At 35.2% G+C, this 23,084-nt stretch overlaps 1 protein-coding gene across 1 annotated transcript in view; it reads left to right on the plus strand.

The window, feature by feature from the left end:
• myo16 (myosin XVI) overlaps nt 1-23,084 on the plus strand; it is a 203,165-nt gene that overhangs the window by 72,167 nt on the left and 107,914 nt on the right. Inside the window, exons 10-15 of the mRNA XM_067410402.1 lie at nt 2,679-2,789; nt 6,690-6,755; nt 10,363-10,490; nt 16,454-16,559; nt 21,128-21,245; nt 21,447-21,594. Coding sequence (XP_067266503.1) covers nt 2,679-2,789; nt 6,690-6,755; nt 10,363-10,490; nt 16,454-16,559; nt 21,128-21,245; nt 21,447-21,594 — 677 coding nt within the window. The remainder of the gene's footprint in view (nt 1-2,678; nt 2,790-6,689; nt 6,756-10,362; nt 10,491-16,453; nt 16,560-21,127; nt 21,246-21,446; nt 21,595-23,084) is intronic.

The raw sequence follows: 23,084 nt of genomic DNA on the forward strand, positions 1-23,084 counted from the left end.
GTCTTGTTTCTAAAGGGTAATAAAGAGAAATGAGTAACATCTAATACATTTAGATCCCGTCTCACCACGATTGAGAAAGTCCTGCCCTGCTATTGGTGAGCAGCGAGTAGAATCAGTCATAGTTTGGATGTAAAGAGCCTTAGTAATCTATCCCAATGCACACTCTGACCCCACACACACTGAGGGTGACCCTTGACCTCTAATAAAACATGGAAGATCAGTTCCATTACTCTCAAGCATGCAGTGCTGTGTGAGCTTATAAAGTGTATGTGTGTGTATTAGGAAGAAGAAAGTGGACTTCGTATACCATCATTGCATTCAGGATGCATTTACACTACCGATCAAATTGTTAGTGTCAGTGTGTGTGTGTATGTATGGGATACAGGATAATATAATTATATATACTCACATGAGTAGCCATGCGTTATGGCTGTATATCAGCACAGATTTGTGATTTGGCCGTAGGTAAATGGTGTGTGCCGATATACAGCCATATTGCACGGTTACAAGTGTGATATTGTGTTTATACAACAGTTAGACAACACAAGTGCTCAAATAAATAAGAACAATGGAGTGTCTTTAAAAACCCTCTTTTGTGCAGAACTATGTCCTTCTGCCATGGATTCAAATCTCAAGTTGACAGTTTTAACAGTTGAGCCCAAGACGTTGAGCTTTGGAACTAGTATAGAAGGAACATTGAGTCGCTTCATTGAAACTCATTGTAATGTGTAGAGTAGAATATTATGGATTTGCATCTGATCAGTGACGGCGCTACACCGGGGCTAGGGGGGGCTATAGCCCCGTCAGAATTTTGAATAGCCCCTGTTTAGCCCCCCCGAGCACTTGAGATGATAAAGAAGACAAGAGTGCAGGTAGGAAACCCTGTCTCTGAGGGGCTAAAACAACTTCCTTGTTCTGACTCACTCATAAAGAGAGTCTTTGCCGCCATCTAATGGCGTAATAATGTAACTTTCACTGATACTATTGACGAACCCTTTCTCAATACCAAATCCGACATATTATTTATATAAAATATCTACTGAACAATAATATTTAAATTAACAACAGTTGCCATTATAAAAGACATAAACACAAGCAAACAATAAAAAATAAATAAAAAAAGTGACACATTTAGTTTAACATAGCATTAGCATGTACATAGCATTCTAGTACAGAATTTAAGTTAAACATAGCCTAAATATAAAATTATGAAATGTAATTTTTCTACTTAAACCAATTACTCTGGAACAAGCAATTTAATAAGAACAAAGACTGCCTGTTTTATATAACCCAAATTAATTATATTTTTTAACCACTATCTACATAAGAGCCAGCAGCAACTAGGTGAGATGAAGCTGTTCTCTGTGGGTACATGAGCGCTGAACAGCCGCTGGCAGCCTGGAACTCGTATCTGCGAAATGTCAAAACAGATATTTCATAATTCAGGTCTAAAGAACTACATTCTCGCCAAAAAAGAAACTCTTAAAACTAAAAAATTGGTGGATTTGCTCGGCTGCCATGAGTCGCTTCAAGCAGAGTGATACAAACGGTGCAAAGGTAAGAGTTATCACTAGAATATCATACGACTCTTAGCCAGATTCAAGAACCAGAAAGAACTGTTAGGGTGCAATGAAACATTAAATGCCTTAAATTGATTAAAAGTAACAATAAAAACATGTATAATGTCACAAAAGATTTTTATTTCAAATAATGCTGTTCTTTTGAACTTTCTATTTATTATAAAATTCTGAAAAAAACAAACAAACAATAAAAAAAATAACAAGTGTTTTCAACATTGATAATAATAAGAAATGTTACTTGAGTAACAGTAAATTAGAATGGATAAGAACAATAAATAAGACTGGATCAATGATGTTGAATAAAATACAGCTGAATAAATTACATTTTGAAATATATTAAAATAGAAAATGTTTATTTTATATATATATATATATATATATATATATATATATATATATATATATATATATATATATATATATATATATATATATATATTTATATATATATATATATATATATATATATATATAATTTTTTTTTTTTTTTTTTTTTTTTTTTTTTACATTATTACTGTTTTTACTGTATTTTTGATCAAATAAATTCAGCATGGGTGAACATAAGAGGCTTCTTTCAAAAACATAAAGAAATCTTACTGACTTCAAACTTTTGATTGGTAGTGTGAAGGAACACCATGTTCTAATTACTGAAAAGATTCTGAACTGTAAAAGCCTTCACATGCTTGTAGAACTCGGAATTTTCTGAGAGCTACATGTACCACGTGGTCGCTGTACCTCCTGACCACTGCAGGTTTAAGATGTGTTCGAATTGAAGCGGTGCTGTGCAGACCGATTGGTGTATGACATCAAAATACCGCAATTCATAGATCAAAAGCATATGGAGCTTTATTTATGGTAATTACGGCATGGCATGAATGCAGCATGACTTTGTGGCAACTGGCAATGTGACTTTTTTGAGTGAAAATAAATTATTTCAGCAGGAAATAATATTGCCCCAAACTTGATTTTATCAGGATTTCATTGAATGAGAACGTTGAGCTATGAGATTAATAGTTAACAGAATTATGTCAACAGAAGAAAAGTTGTTTCAAAGGTGAAAAACGATTATTTATTTGAATACTGTGTTTTGTGTTCCAGGTAAAACTGATGCCTCCTGCCCCTAATGATGACCTCGCGTCCCTCAGCGAGCTCACGGACAGCAGCCTGCTCTACGAGATGCAGAAGCGCTTCGCCAATGACCAGATATATGTACGTACTGTAAATATACAAACACATATACTATAATTGGGCTTTTATGAAGTCACAAATTGAAAATAAACACTCAGTTAGGGACCCAAACCCTTAGTTTAGCCCGTTCAGGAAGAACCCTTCATTCTCTGTCTTAACCCACCCTGAGGGAGGTGACATCCGGATTCTGGCCTCTATCATACACTTTGTGGTCTTTCACCAAGCCATCCGGTCCAGAGTTCCTCTCGCACACACATTGTTGCTTGATCTCTTGTCTTGTGGTCTTGGAGAGCGGCCAAGGCCTCTGTTTGTAGCGTGGCCAGGGACTGGTGTTTGGATGGCAGCCCTCTAGGTCTCACTGTATTCAGGCCAAAGACTTGAGCCAGCCCTGGGGAGATGAAAAGACATTGACTCTCTGTTAACGGCTGCTGTCATTACTGCTACTATTACTACAATGACTGCTGCTCCTATAAATCTTGGCTGGTTTACTACATGTCTTGATGCTACTATAATCCTGCAGTGGTATGAACTCAATTGCTGCATCCGATATCGCATACAGTATAGTATGGTTTGAAACTTACTTTTCACATACTTACTTAACCGTTTAAAAAGTATGTTATTTATAGTATGAATGTGTGTATTATGAATGTAATCTGGACGTTTGGATTGACGGTATTCCCCGTGTTGTCATTATCATGCGACCTACCAGCGTCAGTTGCTTCACTTCACCTCCATTCACAAGTCCTCTCCCTTGGCCTCATGGGATAGTAAAGCGTCCATAGAAATCTTGCCGCAAGTAGTAGGTCACCCGAGTACTTTTCGCCTACTGGTTTATGAATACTATGAATTCGGACATACTACTCGGCTCAGCAACATTGTGTCAGCCCAGATCCGGCCCACATATGGTCTGTATGTAATCCACATGTACCAGATATGGGCCGGATCTGGGCCACGCTATGTCTACTATATAGTATGGAATTAGGCATATTCGGATTCAGTGACTCTGTTTTCTTTCTATAACTATCTTTTGGTTTGAATTGACTCTAAATTGATTTATTTGCATTATCACTCAAACTTTTACAGACGTTTACAGTTTATATTAGTTTATTACTATGCACCATTATTATGTTTGCTCTCAATATCCCTCAGCAGGTGTTAATATGTAAATGTTGGCAGTTTACAGTACTAGTGTAATAGTGTTTGTATTCTGAACAGAAGAGCATGTTTGCATGATACATTGCTTTTTATTTCAAAATAGCAATTCTCAGCATGGACACCCTCACTTTATGTGGCATGACTGTTATGTTCTAAAGGAGAGTTATCTTTTCTTATGAATCAATCAGAATGCGATTAAAAGAAAAAAATCCATTTCTATATTCATCTCCCACCTCAACTTGGATCGTTCAAACAGGCCTGCGGTCCGTAATGCCTGGCAGTCGACTCCACACTGTGCTCATTCATGACCGGAGTCAAATCTGTGCTTAATGGCCACTGCTATTCCCACACTTTACAATGGGGCATAATAAAGTCTCCCTACTGATATGGAGGGAGAGAGCAGAGATGGGGCCTTTTGTGTTACTTTGTAATGGGGTCTAATGATGTCTGTCATTACTGCAATGATGGATAGAGATGGTGATGGTTACTGATCATTTAGCAAGATATGGAAAAAGTGAGAGATGCCAGACATGCACTTTGTAAGAAAAATTGATCCATGTTTCCCTCTGCAGATGAGAAGTCCTGTCTGATGATGTTGGTTATTTTGTTCATTCACCACTAGATGTTGATACATTCTTTGCAAGTATGGACTAGTATACCTCCTCACCTCCAAAGGAAGCTTTCTGATCTCACTTTTTTCCAAGGCTTGTCATAGCAAATAGGTTTCACAAGTCTCTGAGAAATAGCCCAAGTTTGCATCTATGTCAGTATTCATTAGATGTTTTGTGAGGCTAAAAGGTTATTGACCTTCAGGCTGCTCTTGAGAGCACACTAGACTATACAGCAGCAACCTAGCCCTCTATTCCCGGAAGGTATTGCTGTGGTGTGGGTGATAACAAGGCTAATTGTAAAATATTCTGACCAGGAGCAAGGATTTAGGCTGGTGACCCTCATTAGAGATAAAATAGCTGTTGGCCCGTACCGAGACTCTCAAAACTCATGAGCGCAATCATAACTGCTGGATAAAATGCGATATTTTGTTTTTATGTGGTGTTTAAGGGTGAGTTTGTCTGTAATAGGTGAAGAACTACAGATATACACTACCATTCAAATGTTTTTGAAAGAAGTCTCTTGTGCTCACAGATTTTATGCTGTAAACAATAAAAATTAAGATATTAAGATATTTTTCATAAATGCCCAGAAAGCTACTAAAGACATTAACTGTTTTAAATATGTCTTTAGTAGATCACTAGATATTGTTGAAAAAGGCCGTGTGTCCACCAAAGCATTTTTTCCAGCTGCTAGCATACCTTTTCAATTGTTTTCAATGGGAACGCCGCGTTTTTTAAACGGCAGGAGCGTAACGAGGCGCTGAGCGTGTTTTTCACGCCCAAGCGCTGAGAGCTCTGCATTTTTTACTGGTCGTCTCGAGTTGAAGAATGTTCAACTTTGAGTAAAACGCTGCGCTCGTCACTGTCACTTTTTAGCCAACCATCTAATCAGAGTAGAGGAGGGGCGGGACAAATACAACTCCGACCAACTGTTACAACATTTTTGCTGTACAACGACATCAACAAGCAGAGAACGAAACAAAATGGATGAGAAATTAATATTGCTGGTCTCCAAACATACATAGTAAGTATTCCACATTGTGTCAGCATTTTTAGTCTGAAACAAATTACCTGCAAAATCAGTTATAAGTAACAGTGCCGTGGATATTCTGTATCATAGCAACAAAGCGTCTCAACTGAAAAAAAACGCTGCGCAGCTGAAGCGCTCTCAAGCGCTCACAGATAGGTGTTTTAAGCAGAGCGCCTAGCGTTTTCCATGGACACATGGCTTAAAGTCGTTTTTTTTTTTTTTTTTGGCGCACAAAAAGTATTCTAGTCGCTTCATAACATTAAAGTTGAAATGTTATGAAGCGACTAGAATACTTTTTGTGTGCCAAAAAAACTAAATAACGACTTTATTCAACAATATCTAGTGATGGGCGATTTCAAAACACTGCTTCATGAAGCTTCGAAGCTTTACAAATCTTTTGTTTCGAATCTGTGCTTCGGAGCGTGTATCAAACTGCCAAAGTCACACCCCCCCAGTGGTGAACCATTGAAATTTCGAAACGTAACAAAGCCTCGTTTACTGAAATCATGTGACTTTGGCAGATTGATATGCACTCTGAACCACTGATTCGAAACAAAAGATTTGTAAAGCTTCGAAGCTTCATGAAGCAGTGTTTTGAAATCACTAGATATTGTTGAATAAAGTCATTATTTTGGGGTATTTTTGGAGCACAAAAAATATTCTTGTCACTTCATAACATTAAGGTTGAACCACTGTAGTCACATTAACTGTTTTAAATATGTATTTAGTACCTTTCTGGGCATTGAAAGTGTAATTATCTTGCTGGCTATGCAGGCCTCACTGAGCCATCAGATTTTATCAAAAATATAAAATATAGATGAACGAAGTTCTTAAGGGTGTAGAATGACATGTGGGTGAGTAATTAATTACAGAATTTTCATTTTTGGGTGAACTAACCCTTTAATTTTACAATCTTTCTCAAAAACAGTGATTAGTTCTTCCTCAAAAGCTCTCATTTTATCTACCTGGTAAACATGACAACATTTCAAAGGAGACTGGTGTTTCCCTGAGTTGTGTAGCACCAACCAATCAATTGAAACTACTAATTTCAACCGGTTCTTGTCATTGTTTGTGTGCCAAATGATGAACTGTTTAAATGTTAACCTTAATTCTCTGTATTTTCAGACCTACATTGGACACATTCTTCTCCTCATTAACCCTTACAAGGACCTGCCCATCTACTCTAATCTCGTAAGTACAGACGAGTGTTTTTTTTTGTTTTGTTTTGTTTTGTTTTGTTTTTTTTGTTTAATTCATCAGCAGTATGATTAGAGTGTGTACATTTGGCCTTTTTGATTTATTCTCTAGTTCACACTCTGTAAGCATACCGCAGCACATCAAGTTCAAACAGGACTTGATCACCTGATAAATTATTCATGGCCTTCCTGACAGTGATAGCCTACTCAACATACAGCACCCACTTCCTGTGCCCTCTTCATCTGCCCATCACATCTCCCCTCCTTCCTCGATTTATTTCTGTATCTTCCTCCGTGTTGTTAGAGGTTCTCAAATTCAGCGTCCGTCCAGCCCTGACTACTTTCCCCTCTGATGCAGCTGGCCGTCCACAGAAAGACAGAGTTGCTGAGAGCGCACTCATCAGGGACACACGGCATGTGCCACCCTCTGCTAAGAAAAATAAAAGATGACCATCTGTCCGCCGTAATGCTTTATTGGCACGTGAAGGAGAGCAGAGGAGTAGACAGAACACACACACGCACTTTATAAATGATATGCAGTGGGTCCGCTGGGGCGTCTGTCCCCTGTTGGCCCCCTGCATCAGAGACTCATTTCAGGCATGAGTTCTCCAGTTTGTCCCCCAGATTGGGGCTTAGAGGCAGAATGATGCATTGAGAGAGAAGGACATATGTACCATCATCTGTGATGGCCTCAGACCAAAATCATGCTCAGGTTACATCAACTGACCCACTTTATCACATACTTTAATCTATGGTCAGTATATCAATCTATGTCCTTCAGTGTGCAGCCTCCATCTTGTCCCTCCAAACTGTCCAAGCAATGTTGTTGGACTATTTTTTTTATAATTTCCAATCACTTTGGTCTAAAATCCAAACTATATTGACTAAACTAAAATACTACTACTACTATTATTATTATTATTATTATTAAGTTTTTAAACTAACTTTTAACTACAATGAAATGTTAGTTTAAAACAACCTAACACTAGTAATTTTTTAAATCATTTAAATCATTTTGTAATTGCTTGGCCAATTCTTCTTCCTCAAAACTTTGCACACGCATCAGAAGTGCTGAAAATTTATGTTTGATATGGGTTTCAAAATTAGGTATGGCAAAACGGCTCGATAGCGGCACCTACAAAATTTCATTTAAGCACCCTTCATGCTACGTTTGACGTACAGGTATTAAATTCAGTAGACACGTACAACAGCCCAATACCTACAAAAAAAAAAAAAAAAGCCCCTCGGTGCAAAATCTGAAAATCCAACAGGAAGTGAGATATTTTGAATTTTCTCTGCAAATTTTTTGCAGTTTTTGCCATTTCCAGAAGTTGTACTTTAACAAACTCCTCCTTGAGCTTTAATCAGATTAACATACATATTTGGTCAGTCTAATCTAAAGGCATTTGCAACGTTAGATTGCGGAGATCTAGAGTTTTTGTTGAAGGGCGTGTCCGTGGTGGCCTGACAAAATTCGATGTTTCTCTTGTAAATCAGGTATACAATGTCCGATCTGCCCCACCCCAGGTGAAAAAAAAAAAAAAAAAAAAGAAGTAAATTTCTATAATGTACTTAAAGTGCTCTATTTTTATGCACTATTTTTGTACGTAATATACTAAAAATTCTTTTTTAGTACTAGTTAAGATAATCATAAGAACATCTATGTGAACTCAACTGTGCTATTTTGAGACACCATGAAATATGAACTAAAATGTGCTTTTAATATACTATTTCTGTATTTAAATGTAGTGTACTACAAGTGGTAGCTAAATATATATTTTAAATACAGAAATAGTATATTAAAAGCACATTTTAGTTCATATTTGGTGTCTCAAAATAGCACAGTTGAGTACACTTAGATGTTCTTAAGATGATCTTAAGAAGTACTAAAGAAGATTTTTTAGTTTATTAAGTACAATATCAGTGTACAAAAATACAAAAATGTACTTTTTTTTTTTTTTTTTTTTTCACCTGGGAAACTTCACATGTTTTATTAGAGTCCTGGCCTGAACACATATACATGCCAATATTCAGTTACAGTCATAGCACCACCTGCAGGCAACAGCAAATATGTTAATCTGTGCTGCATTCTAAAACCAGATGAAGGAATTTTAAAGTAGTAGAAAAATTACATGAACACTGACTGTGACAATGGCTCTCGGCACATATGGATGTGGTATTCATTTACATTTGGCCTATTGTGGACCTCAGTATACTGCCTGTTAAGGCTGCAATTTCCGTGATTCATACACAGCCTGCGACTTGCTAGCTCTCCCTCTGTCCTTCCTGTGTCCTTGTGTGTACAGTATGTGTGTGTTGTGTCTCAGTGGTAAAGGGTAATGAAATCTCAGCATTAGCCTTTCCCCCAAATTTAGCTTACTCTACATGTCACATATGCGCGCACACACACACACACACACACACACACACACACACACACACACACACACACACACACACACACACACACACACACACACACACACACACACACACACACACACACACAGCCAGCTAGTATTCTGCCTGAATGATTAGATTAGCATTTCTGCAAGAGATAAAGTCAAACCAAAAATTATTCAGACATTTTTGATATATTTTTACTAGTGGGTCCAGGACTGTAGTTCATTTATGTAGGTGAGGATAGCAAAATAAAGTAAACTGTGACACATTATATTCTTCCTACGGTGGTTTACCAGTAAAATTGATAAAAATTTGGAACCAAAAATTATTCAGACACTTTGACCTGACCATGTTTTGTTATCTGACATAATTAAGATTTTTTTTTTTTTTTCTGACACAGTTTAACTCTCAGATCTTGTCATATTTTATAAAAAAAAAAAAAAAACTATAGTGAATAAACTGTATTAATGAATGAAATGTTCAAGGTGTCTAAATACATTTTGGTTTGACTGTACATGTGTTTGTATGGCAGCAAAAGAACAGATTTAAAGTTAAATTATTATGTGTGTGCATGTGTGAGAGAAAATGAAGTTCACATCAAAGCCGTTTAGCTGTCTTCATGATGCTTAGTATCTTGTTTTCAGTTGCCTGGACCAAAGGATCAAGTTTCTGTGCAGTGGCTATAAATGTTTAAATAAATGCAAGACAAGACTAATCACAATTCAGTATGCATATAAGAGTAAAGACTAATCAAAATTCCATATGCAAATATCACAATGTTATTACTGTTGGACACATTTAGAATTTTATATATATATATATATATATATATATATATATATATATATATATATATATATATATATATATATATATATATATATTTAACATTAAATTTCTTAACTTTCTCAAGCACAACACTTGCAAAAGGTGATAGTAGAGAGCAAGCCTAAGATGTAAGACCTGAAATTGTCTACAAAATAAAGTTTTAAATGTCTAAAGAGTGTTTAAAGAGTCTTTATGTTAAGCACCTCAGGCTTAATTAACTTCAGGAGTTTAATGCTTAGAGGTTTAGAACTAATCCTTACCAGAGTGTTTGAAGAATATCAATACAAACAAGCGCAGGTCATGGGAAATTAGCAGAGTTATGTAAATGTGTAATCTCTCTCTCTCTCTCTCTCTCTCTCTCTCTCTATCAGGTCAGTCAGTTGTATCTGAGCTCCAGTGGTCGTCTGTGTTCCTCTCTCCCACCTCATATCTTCTCTTCAGCTGAGCGCGCTTATCACATGATGCTGCAGGAGCGACGCCCACAGTGTTTCATCATCAGGTGCTGCCCACTGACATGCAGAACACTGCTACACTTGTCATTCTTCACATTTTCATGTCTTAAAGGATTCGTTCACTTTCAAATAAAAATTAGCCCAAGCTTTACTCACCCTCAATCCATCCTAAGTGTATATGACTTTCTTCTTTCTGATGAACACAACCAGAGAAATATTAATAAATATCCTGATGCATCCAGGCTTTATAATGCCAGCATGCATAACCAAATGAGTATGAGCTGAAGAAAGTGTCTGCATCTACACATAATGCACTTGCATCTACACTTGCAATTGCCTTACATCTATCCATCCATCATAAACATACTTCACACGGCTCCAAAGGCTTAATAAAGGCCTTCTGAAACAAAGCGATGCGTTTGTGTAAAAAAAAAAAAAAAAAAAAAAAATCCATATTTAACAAGTTATGAAGTAAATAATCTAGCTTCTGTCAGACCACCTTCCGTATTCAAGTTACGGAAAAAACGAACTGGTTGAATATGGAAAGGCGTAGGACATACAGCGTAAGCTTTTTGAAGAATATTATGGAAGGCGGTCTGGCTCATACTCATTTGGTTCCACATACTGCCTCCATAATGCTTGGATTCATCTTATTAATATAACCCCGATTGTGTTCATCAGAAAGAAGAAATTCAAATACACCTAGGATGGACTGGGGGTGAGTAAAGCTTGGGCTAATTTTCATTTGAAAGTGAACTAATCCTTTAATTTCACAATCAGTAACTTTTTATTGATCCAGTAATCACTACATTTGTATCGCGTTTGTGTTTGTGTGTGGTTTTTACATCAGTAGGATGGTGGCGAACATTTTTTGTTATGCTGGTTGAAAGTCTCCTCATATCCTGATAGCAAGCAATCAATATGTTAAGCGGTCTAAATATATTTTTTATAAATATATATTGTCTGTGGAAGGTGTAGGACCACAACATGTTAATTCAATCATTGCATTGCGAACAAAATGATAGCATGTGTTCCCTGTCGGTCAGTGTGTGTCTGCATACTACTGCAAACTACAACCTGTTCATGCAGACGTCATACATCATCATTATACCTGAACCGCCGCTACAAGACCTGTGTCCTGTGTTCTCTGGCAACAAAACGTTAGCAGCAGATTCTTCAGATTAGTCTGTATTTGTGAGGCGAAGCCGCCATGGATCGGACTTGCTGGTCCAGCACATCCCACAGATGCTCAATTGGACTGAAATTGGGGGAATTTGGAGGCCAGGGCAACACTCTTCCTCAACTCTTCATCATGTTCCTCAACCGTTCCTGAACGATGTGTGCAGTGCGACAGGGTGCATTATCCTGCTGAAAGAGGCCATTTCCACCAGGTAGCACCATTATCATGAAGGCGTGCGACAATGTTTAGGTAGGTGGCACGTGTCAAATTTACGTCCACATGAATGGCCGGACCCAGGGTTTCCCAGCAGGACATTTCCCAGAGCATCACACTTGCCATCGTTCCACAGGTTACATCACTTCCCCAGGTAAATGGCGCTCATGTACATGGCCTTCTATGTGATGTAAAAGAAAACGGGACTCCACTGCTCCAAGGTCCAGATCCAATGCTTGTGTGCCCATTGTAGGCTCTTTCGGCAGTGGACAGGGGTCATCATAGGCACTTTGATTGGTCTTCGGCTATGCAGCCCCATAAAGCAGATTGCAATGCACTGCTTGTTGTGAAGAACTACTCTTATACAATCATCATTAAAATTGTGTGTGACTTGTGCCACAGTAGACCTTCTGTTGGCTCTCAACACCCTGTCGCCTGTTTTTGTTTTGTCCTTCCTGGGACAAGTGTTGGTAAATTCTCACCACTGCTGTCCACAAGCCTTGCCGTTTCAGAGATACTCTGACCCAGTCGCCTTGCCATAACAATTTGGCTTTTGTCAATTCACTCAGATCTTTATTCCTGCTTGTTTGTCCTGCATCCAACACGTTGATTACGGGAACTGATTGTTTGCTTTCCATCAAATCTACCCAAACCTTAATATGTGGCCTTGTTAGGAGGCGTAAATCTCGCCTAACTCATAACGGAATCAACTTTTACATTTCTGGTCTCCGACGTTTCTAGGCAAATTAGTGTATTTTTGAGCTGATAATGTAATGTTAAACCTATGAAAATGGTTTAAAAAAAGCACATGGTTTACATGTTTTATCACTTTACAGCGCTGCAATGACCGTCTTTTTTCAGTGCCTCAAAGTCGTCAAAGTTTAATAAGTGTGTAGCTGCCTGAAGTTAGCTACATTGAAAACAGATGGGCCCTCATATCCTACACAGCTCCCGCAGTTCGGAGGGTTTTGTCCTCAAAAAGATAAAAGCTCACATACTGTATACCTTTTATGGGGAGTATTTTAACATAAGTGCTGCAAGCCATGCTCGTTTCCCTTGTCAGTCTTTGGCATAATATTCAAGGCATATGGTGCCATATACATTCTTTTCAGATTTGCTGGTGCTCAAAACACATACTTTCCAGGGATTTCTTCAGTTTATTGCTGTTGTTTTGGAAGTCAACATAATCACAGTGTAACCCTACACTCATTTTAATTTTTAGTAATGTTCAAAAAGTTTCTGTTTAATATAAAAACTTTTTATTTAAAAGTATATAATTTCATTTTGAAGTCCTTTCACAAATGACTGAAAAATGAATAAATGATGGAAATGTATTGGTCAAAAGGTGTGGGAACCCTGTAAAGAAACCATTAAAGATGCCCAGATGTTTGGCCAGATGCTTCCAAGTACATTCCAGTGGACATTTTCTACCTTCTGTCATTTTTGCACCAACTTGTATTTTGTAATAGCAGTCCACAGCTCAGTAAGTGATCAAAAGAGGTTCAAATGAGGTTGCGTTAGAAATGCCTTCTCTCGTATTTGGTGTACCAACTCCTACATCGCCCGAGAGGCTCTCGCTAAACGCTGTCACGGAGACAAATGTGCCAGGGACAGTGTAAATCCAAACCTGTTAAAAGCTCTCAGGGAGATTAATGGATGAAGTGGCATTGGTGTAGCCCGCACTGTGTCCTGCTTTGCACTCCGGTCATCTCTGATTGCAATTAAATCCTGTTTCACATTCTGATGCTTCTCTCCTGGGTTTCGCTGAGCCAGAGAGGATCTGACAGCTACTTTAATGCCCTCTCTGCGTGGGCTATCCATCACACCGACACACACACGTGCACGCTCGTCCTGCAGGTGAGGGCAGATCGTTGCCGCCATGCTCTAGTGACTCCAGAACCAGGGAAACAAAGTGGTGGAATGCTGATTCAAGGGGCAAAGGAACACACACTCACAAATACCTGCTCGCTACTGGCTCAGGAGTGCATTGCACCCTTGAGTTCAATTACAACCCAGAATAGATTTCCAAAAAGAAATGGCAAAATGGGGAAAAAAGCATCAGACCCTCCAGAAAATGATTAGTGGGAGAGGCCATATGACCTTTAAAAACCATCTGCTCAGACTGGTTTTCTTCCATTCACTCTCTCTCGCGGGTCTCTGGAAGGATCTTCACGCTGCATGTGGAGATGGTAGTTTTCACTGTGAGCTGCTTGACTGTGCTTTATGGCTCATTTTAAGAGGTCATAACATTGAACAGTGGAGTAATTAATAAAGTTGTTGTACATCATCAAGAGTACACTGCAGTAATGAGACAATATTTACGTCTACCAAAGCCCTTGTTAGTAGTTGAGCCGTGGTGTGGATTAACACCCTGTAAATATACTGGTGAAAAACAAATCAACACTCTTTTTTTTTTTTTTTTTTTTTTTTTTTTAACGGAAACCTGCTGCCTACTAAACTCCATTTAAGATATGATAAATGTGCATCTAATGCGAAGGACGTTTCAAAAGGTTATGTGTGTTTTATTGAGAATAAAACAATAACAGCATTTTGACAAACTCTGGGCAGATTAATCTAAGATTATATAGCAAGAAAATATGTTAACACTTTAGTATAGGGAACACATATTCACTATTAACTACGACTTTTCCCTCAAACTCCTAATTTACTGCTTATTAATAGTTAGTAAGGTAGTTGTTAAGTTTAGGTATTGTGTAGGATTAAGAATGTAGAGTAAGGACATGCAGAATAAGGCATTAATATGTGCTTAATAAGTATTAATAAACAGCCAATATCTAATATGCATGCTAATAAGCAACTAGTTGAAAGACCCTTAAATCAAGTGTTTCCAAAAATATCAATTATTAAAGTACTTCTTTTTTTTTTTCTTTTTTTGCTGTTGTGTTTAAATAAAGTCTCTTATGCCAACCAAAGCAACATTTATTTGATCTAAAATACTGTAAAAACAGTAATATTGTGAAATATTACAATTTAAAATGAATTCTATTTTAATATATTTAAAAAAAATAAATGTATTCAAAGCTTAATTTTCAGCAGTCATTAATCCAGTCTTCAGTGTCACATGATGGTTCATACATGTAATTTTTTTTATACATTTTATATTATAATGTCTTTATGGTGCTGAATAAAAGCTGTAAAAAATAAATAAATAAATAAATAAATAAAATAACACACCCCATGCGTATGAATGGTAGCATATACTTGTTACTGTGGTTGGGGAAAAAAAAGAAAAAAGAAATGTTCAGTTCAAAGCACTGTTTCACCCAATCTTTGTATGAGATGTGTATTTTTAATAGAGTTTTATAGAGTTTGTTCACGTTAAACTGTTGGAATAGGTTGTGGCATCTGTTGTCTGCTTCAGTTGGGATGCTGCATATGTAGGCAGTTCAGTTCAGCAAGGCAGTTCACTAGATTTTGGAACGAGGCTTTTGAAACCAAAAATTTCATTGAATGCTTAAAAATTTAAGAAATATAGCATACCTCAATCAATCAATCAAACAGAATCATAGAGGCAGTAAGACAACAGATACTGTATGGTGGAGAAAACTGACTTATGAATAAATGTATAAAAGTGAAAAACAAGTGATTTTTTTTTTTTTTTTTTTTTTTTTTTTTTTTTTTTTTACGTTTGGATAAGTGATGGTATGATGGGTATCTCCCCTTGGATGACTCTGGTCAGATACCTGCTTATAGGAGAAAGATGCCCGCAGGCCAGGCAGAGGAGAGAGATCTTTAGTCTTGAGTCAAGGCTTTTGATGGTATATTGCTGTAGGCTGACTGTATCATCTCATACAATGGAGTGATGTGGAGAGTAGTGAAACAGCTCCCCGATCAACTCTAAGATCTCCCACTGGTAAACTAAAAAGGGGCTGACAGGAGCACACGTTCACCAGGAGACAACCAGCCCAGAGGTCTTTAAAAAAAAAATCAACTGCTCTCTTGGTTTGTTCTATACGGAAGAGGATTAGGGCCAAGCAATAATAAAAAAATAAAACCATCTCGAGATTAAAGTTGTTAAATTTTGAGAAAAATGTCGTTAAATTTCGAGAAAAAAAGTCGAGATAAAATGTTGAGAATAAAGTCATTTAATTAAGAGAAAAAAAGTTGTTAAATTACGAGAACAAATTTGTTACTTAATTTGTTCTTATAATTTAACAACTTTTTTCTCGTAATTTAATTTATTATCTTTTTTTATTATCCTATCCTTAATCCTCTTCTGTAATTCTATGTGTCTTTACATTGACAGAGGAACTTTTAGGCAGCTTTACAGAATTGTGCAACTGCTCTCTCTGTAAATCTTAGGAAGCATGTTAAGAACATGTCCAGGTTATATTACTTAAGAAATTATGTTTTGCTTCAAGGAAATTCAAGCCTATTCCAACACCATTATTTATTTATTTTCTGTCAGCACATTATTTTCATGACAATTAAGCACATTTTCCCAACACACACATGCATTCACACATCAACATATATAACGTATCAAAGTATTTGTACATCGTAATAGCATATGTTGTGCTCTCTATAATGTATTTTAAAAGTCAATACAGTATTTTTCACACCTTTATTTCTCACTTTGTTTTTCTTTCTGTCTAGCGGAGAGAGTGGTTCTGGGAAGTCTGTGGCCTGTAAGCACATCCTGAAACACCTGGCTGCTCGCTCAAGTCCCAAAGGCTTCGCTTTAGAGCCACGGATGAAGCATGTAAGTCTGCCCGTCAGTTTATTGGAGTATCTGTCTGGATATCACCTACAAACACCTACACAACATACATCTGCTGCCTGACAGGAGAAATGAACACACTTTACATGAAATACTTGTTAAAAGGATTCTGCCCTTTTGTAATCATTTGTAATCACACACACACACACACACACAAAATGTAGTTTTCTTTGTTTTACATTTTTAACCCATTAACTGTCACTTAAATGTCACTTGGTTCTGTTTTTATCTATTGACTTTTTTTGCATCACACATTCATATCATGCAAAATCTCAACTCAGCATTCATTCTTTGAAAACTGTTTTGAAATTGGACATTGCGTTACCATGGAAACGGTACTTTAAATCAGTTTAACAGGCTCCTCCCCATAGTGGGCGTTATCATGTTCCATATTACAAAATTTATTTTAATTACTTTATAGTCCAAACTTATCTAATCTTGACAAAACACGTCGTTGGAAAGGTCGGAATGTCAAGCTTCCATATTTTTCATATATCAGTTTTAAAGTAAAAGTATTTTGTAAAGTATATTTTATATAAAATAAAATAACTTTTTAGTACAGTACATTTGATTTACAGTAAATTTAAACTTATATAACTTTTTCATACATTCATTCAACATTCATTTCGTGTTTTGAAGTGCTTTCACTTTTATGTGTTTTGAAGTGCTTTCACTCTTTTTTTTAGAAAATTCAAGGAATCATTAAGTAAAAAGGGAAAAACACTTGAAAGACATTGATATATTGATTTTGATACATGCATAGGTCTGTATCATGTAGTGTGAAAAGCACTTCTTCTCTGCTGTGACATAGTGGTGTATGTTACAATTTTTGCATATCACTTTGGGTGTTCCTGCACACCCAAGAATCTTGCATCTTCCCTTCTTATAATACATTGTGGCCAATGAGAGGTACTGTCTAAAACCTCCTCGAAAAGTACTCCTTATCGCACAATGTTGCCCTGAGGCAACGAAAAGAAAAACAGAATTTCTGAACATGCAAAATAAAAAAAAAATAAAAAACTTCATAAAACCTGACAAAAGGCTTCTCTACACCTTCATACATACACACATATTTATTTATTTTTTATGTACAGTTCATGTCGTTTTAAATAAGATTACTAAAGCAAATAATCTTGCCTTCTTCTCACACCTTGTGCTCCTGTGACCATGTGTCAGAACAGGACGTCCCACCTCTTAATGGTGCTTGGTATTGACTCCAACACCTTACTGGACTGTTATTTGGTACTTTCTTGACCTTTCTAATTGGTTGTAATCATTTAAAGAAAAATGTACTAAACATATGGCTTAAGAGGCTTACTAAACGCTGTGCCGTAGAGGGTTAAAACAAGGCCAAACCTAGGTCTATATTCCAAATAATTCTTGAATTACAATAATTAAAGTTTTAGAAAACAAAATGACAAAAAACAAACAGACAAACAAAACACATCTAAAATATACGTAATTAAGCTAATGTTTGCTGAATCAATTTTTTTGTTAACAATACAGTTTAATTTGTGTAACTGCATTACTTAGCATGAACTAACAATGAAAATACTTCTAAAGCATTTATTAATCTCAGTTAATGTTAATGTCAACATTTACTAATATATTATTCAAATCAAAATGCATATCGGGTAATATTATTTAATTGACCTGAGCTAATATGAACTAACAATGAACAGTTTTTAACTAACGTTAACAGATTAATAAACAATGCTCATTGTTATTTTCAGTTGATGCATTAACTAACATTTACTAATAGGTCCTTATTGTAAAATGTACCTTTTTTAAATGTGTTAATTTACAGTTGTTGAGCAGCTCATATGCTGTTTTATGTAATGATTATGTTTTATCTACTCATTGTGTTAACGTTCAGTATTTTCGCTGTGGTTTTCCTCTGTGTGTTATCTGGACCCCTGGAGGTGTTTATGTGCTTTCACTTATCCTTCAGAGTCATGATAGCCTCAAACAGCTCTTATTCTCTTATTCATGGGAGAATTAGATGCTTTGAATGACTATCCAAAAGCCAGAGGCAGACAGATTGTGCTTATGGTTGAATCTCAAGGAAAGAGCTATTTCTTGTTAGCTCAAGACTTCATATCCACTTACAGAAACCAGTGGTTTAATGGCCTGGAGCAATGGGTGACATTATTACACTTGAATACATCTGTGTGTGAATGATCTCAACACTGTCTTGTCTCCTAATGAGCACATTTTATAAATGGTGGCTTATCGCCACCTGGTGGAAGCGAGTGGCAAATGCCCATATTATGTGTCCTCATGAGCACAGTGGCATAGATAAACCATGGTGAGCAAACACACAGACTGCCATTTTGCGTTCAACTTCAAGCGGGCAAAGTTTATTTGGACAGACCCTCGACCCCTCGATTTTCACTGATGGAGCAAGTCTACTCAATATGTACACTTTAGGCAGATCCATAGACCACAATGCAAAACGACTGTGACTTCACGGCAGGTTTTTTAATTTACCCCCACCCCACACAAATGTAGTGTATGGTATTGGAGTTATTTTGGCTGCATAATATTTGTAGCTAATTTAGGCTGGCTGTTTTTTACACAGTTATAGTTTATCATATTGTTATCACTTTGACCTATTAGGTCTATATAATGGTGTGTAAAACTAATTCATAAGAAAAAAAAAAAAAAACTGTAAATAATAACAACAACTTCTTGGTCTTTAAATATGACTGAAAATGAAAATTAGCACTCTTATATAAATCTAATATTTTGTTATTATCATTTAAATCTGATTAATTTTCAAATTGTTTGTTATAAATCAACATCTCAGGAAAATGTTATGGGGTTTCAAATCAAAATATGACATTGATTTCATACATGACCTCTGTAGAGGACACCAGGACTTAAATCATGTTTATCAGGCATTTTAGGAGATACAACAAGTGAATAGGGAAAGAAATTATATTTCAATATTCCTATTAATTATTAGAAATTATTATGAAAATGTTGTCAATTATTAATCCCATTATTACACTTCTTTTTTCATTGCATGTTGCTCCAAGAACACATTAATATGCAAATGAGATACAGTGTATCAATTATATCAACAGTATATCAATTAATTCCATTATATCTTTCATAACATAGTTGAGAATCATCTTTATACAAAGTTTGGTTAAAAAAAATACTGAAGCCTAAAAATTGATTGGTGATTTAAAAAAAAACAAAAAAAAACATTGTTTTTGCCTATACATACAGAAGAGGATTAGGGCCAAGCAATAATAAAAAAATAAATAAAACCATCTCGAGATTAAAGTTGTTAAATTTCGAGAAAAAAGTCAAAATAAAATGTTGAGAATAAAGTCATTAAATTACGAGAAAAAAGTTGTTAGATTATGAGAACAAATTCGTTAAATTATGAGAAAAAAGTCATTAAATTTCGAGGAAAAAAGTCGTAATTTAACGAATTTGCTCTCGTAATTTAATTTTTTTCTCATACTTTAATGAGTTTATTCCCAACATTTTATCTCGACTTTTTTCTAGAAATTTAACGACATTTTTCTCATAATGTAACAAATTTGTTCTCGTAATTTAATGACTTTTTTCTTGTAATTTAATGACTTTATTCTCAACATTTTATCTCGAATTTTTTCTAGAAATTTAACGACATTTTTCTCATAATGTAACAAATTTGTTCTCGTAATTTAATGACTTTTTTCTTGTAATTTAATGACTTTATTCTCAACATTTTATCTCGACTTTTTTCCTCGAAATTTAACAACTTTTTTCTTGTAATTTAACAAGTTTATTCTCAACATTTTGACTTTTTTTCTCGAAATTTAACAAGTTTTTTTCTAACTTTAATCTCGAGATGGTTTTATTTTTTTATTATTGCTTGGCCCTAATCCTCTTCCGTATATACATGTTATTTCATGCCATTTTATTTTTTAAACAGCTTATTCCTGGTATCCACTACAGAGGACATAACATAACATATGAATAAAATATATTTTTTCAAAAAAGTTATTTTATTCATTATGCTCTAAACAATATAATGACGTGAAAAAATAACAAAATCTCTTCAGATCCTTCAGATTCCCAGCTCCATGTTGAGACACTCTCCTCTTCAGTTCACTCCACTCATTTTCTTTAGGGTTGTTCAGGTCAGGGGACTGGGATGGACATTGCAGAACCTTAATTTTGTGCTCAGTGACCCATTTTTTTTTTTTTTGATTTTGATGTTTGTTTTGGATCATTGTCCTGATGGAGGATCCATCAATGGCCCATGATAAGATTTCTAGCAGAGCTTATCAGGTTTTGAATATTATTATTATTATTATTATTATTATTATTATTATTTATTTATTTATTTTTATTATTATTATTATTTTTTAATCTGTTGGTATTTGATAGAATCCATGATACCACATATCTGAACAAGATGTCCAGGACCTCTGGCAGAAAAAAATAGGGGGGTGTATCATGCATGCTGTGCATGCCCATCCACTAGGGCACTGACTCTCAGTCACTGTTTTGTAATCACTTCTTAATTATTCTGCCAATGTTTGCAGGTGAATGTGATCTTGGAAGCTTTTGGCCATGCTAAGACTCAGATGAACTCCTCAGCAAGCCGTTTCATCAAGCTGATCTCACTGCAGTACTGTGAGAAGAGAAAGACTCTACTCAGAGGTAGTTACACTAGTCCTGTTTTCACTTTGAATATGTCTGATTATTTATAGTGCTGCTTAAATACAGCACTAAACACAAAAATGCATTGCGTTGGCTCTCAGCAGATGATTTCTGATCTGCCATCCTTCACCTATAGAGGGTGCAATTGCTCTACTAATATTTACAGATAATCGATCTTCTCTTCTCTCACTGTGATTTTAGGCCGTCTCTACACTTATATGCTGGAGAAGTCAAGGGTCATCTGCATGCCTCCACATCAGCAGAACTTTAACATCTTCTACCTTATGGCTGAGGGGTTTTCAGCAGAGGAGAAGAGTAATCTGTATCTAAACAATGTCTTAGCCCACAGGTAATGCACGCAATGTAGATATGCATGTTATGCCATGTTGTTTTTGTGAGAAACACTTTTTTCCCCCAAGACCTCCCTTGCAAATGTTTAACTTTAGTCAAATACCACATAAATTAAAAAATAATAATTACAATTTAAAAAAAAAGCACTCTTAAAAAAAAAAAAAGCACTATTAAAAAAAAAAAAAAAAAAAAAAAAATATATAAATATATATATATATATATATATATATATATATATATATATATAATTTTTTTTTTTTTATGTGGACATATACTGTGTATACAAACTACGAATACAAAGTATTGCTAGAATTCATACGTCAGCACATTTTACTTCTTTGTTCCCTCATTTTAAGTAAATTGTGTGCACAATATTATAATTTGTTCCTTCAATTTACCTAACCATGGCCACATTAAAATAATTTGTTCACCTGTTTTTGTTAAATCGTGGCAACGAAATAAGAATGAATTCCCACGATTTATTAATTTGTTCCCCTTATTTTACTAAATTGTGGCAACATTGAACTAATTTGTTCCTTCCTTTAGATTTAACAAAAACAAAGGAACACATTTTTACAGCGTGGGCATGATTTACATGTGTACACATTTTGTACATAAATCTTAATGGAACAAGGGAATGGACCATTTAGTTTATATGATTTGTATTCAAAACTTTTTTTTGTTTGTTTGTTTAAATTTATGAATATGAATCATATAAACTAAATGGTCCATTGTCTTGTTTTAGTAAGATTTATACTAGGGCTGTCGAATGATTAATCGTGATTAATCACATCCAAAATAAACGTAATATATGTGTGAGTACTATATCTATATCTATATATATATATATATATATATATATATATATATATATATATATATATATATATATATATATATATATATATATATATATATATATATATATATATATATATATACATATATATATTTTGTACATACATAAATTTAAGAAATATTTAAGAAATAAGAGAGATTAGAAATTTATTAAAATATAAATTTAAGAAATATTTGCACATATTTAAATTTATGTATGTATAAATTTATACTAAATGTTTTATTAATTTATAATCTATTTTTATAAATGTACTCATTTAAAATTCTTAATTCATAATATGAAAAATATGTAAGGATTATTCAATTAAATTTTTTGGAATTTTAATATACAATTGAAATTCGTAATCTAAAAAAAAAATCTTTTTATTTCAAAAATCTTTTAAATTTTCTTTTTTTTTTTTTTTTTTTGTGCGTGCGTACTTGATTTACCCTCAACCCTTTGTGACGTCACGTGTCCTCAGCAAATCATGCTTGGGGTAAATGGGAGGTTATCATTAAAAATGTAACGTTCACCTTTCTTTGACTTGAATTTGTGAGCATGTTAGTGACAGTTAGAACATCTCAAACTCACTTTAGCCCTCTTAAAGTCCCATGCCAAATGCTCATGTCAAGGTGGCACTGTCAACGTAA

This window comes from Chanodichthys erythropterus, chromosome 14 (genome assembly GCF_024489055.1).
Source record: "Chanodichthys erythropterus isolate Z2021 chromosome 14, ASM2448905v1, whole genome shotgun sequence".
Lineage (NCBI taxonomy): Eukaryota > Metazoa > Chordata > Actinopteri > Cypriniformes > Xenocyprididae > Chanodichthys > Chanodichthys erythropterus.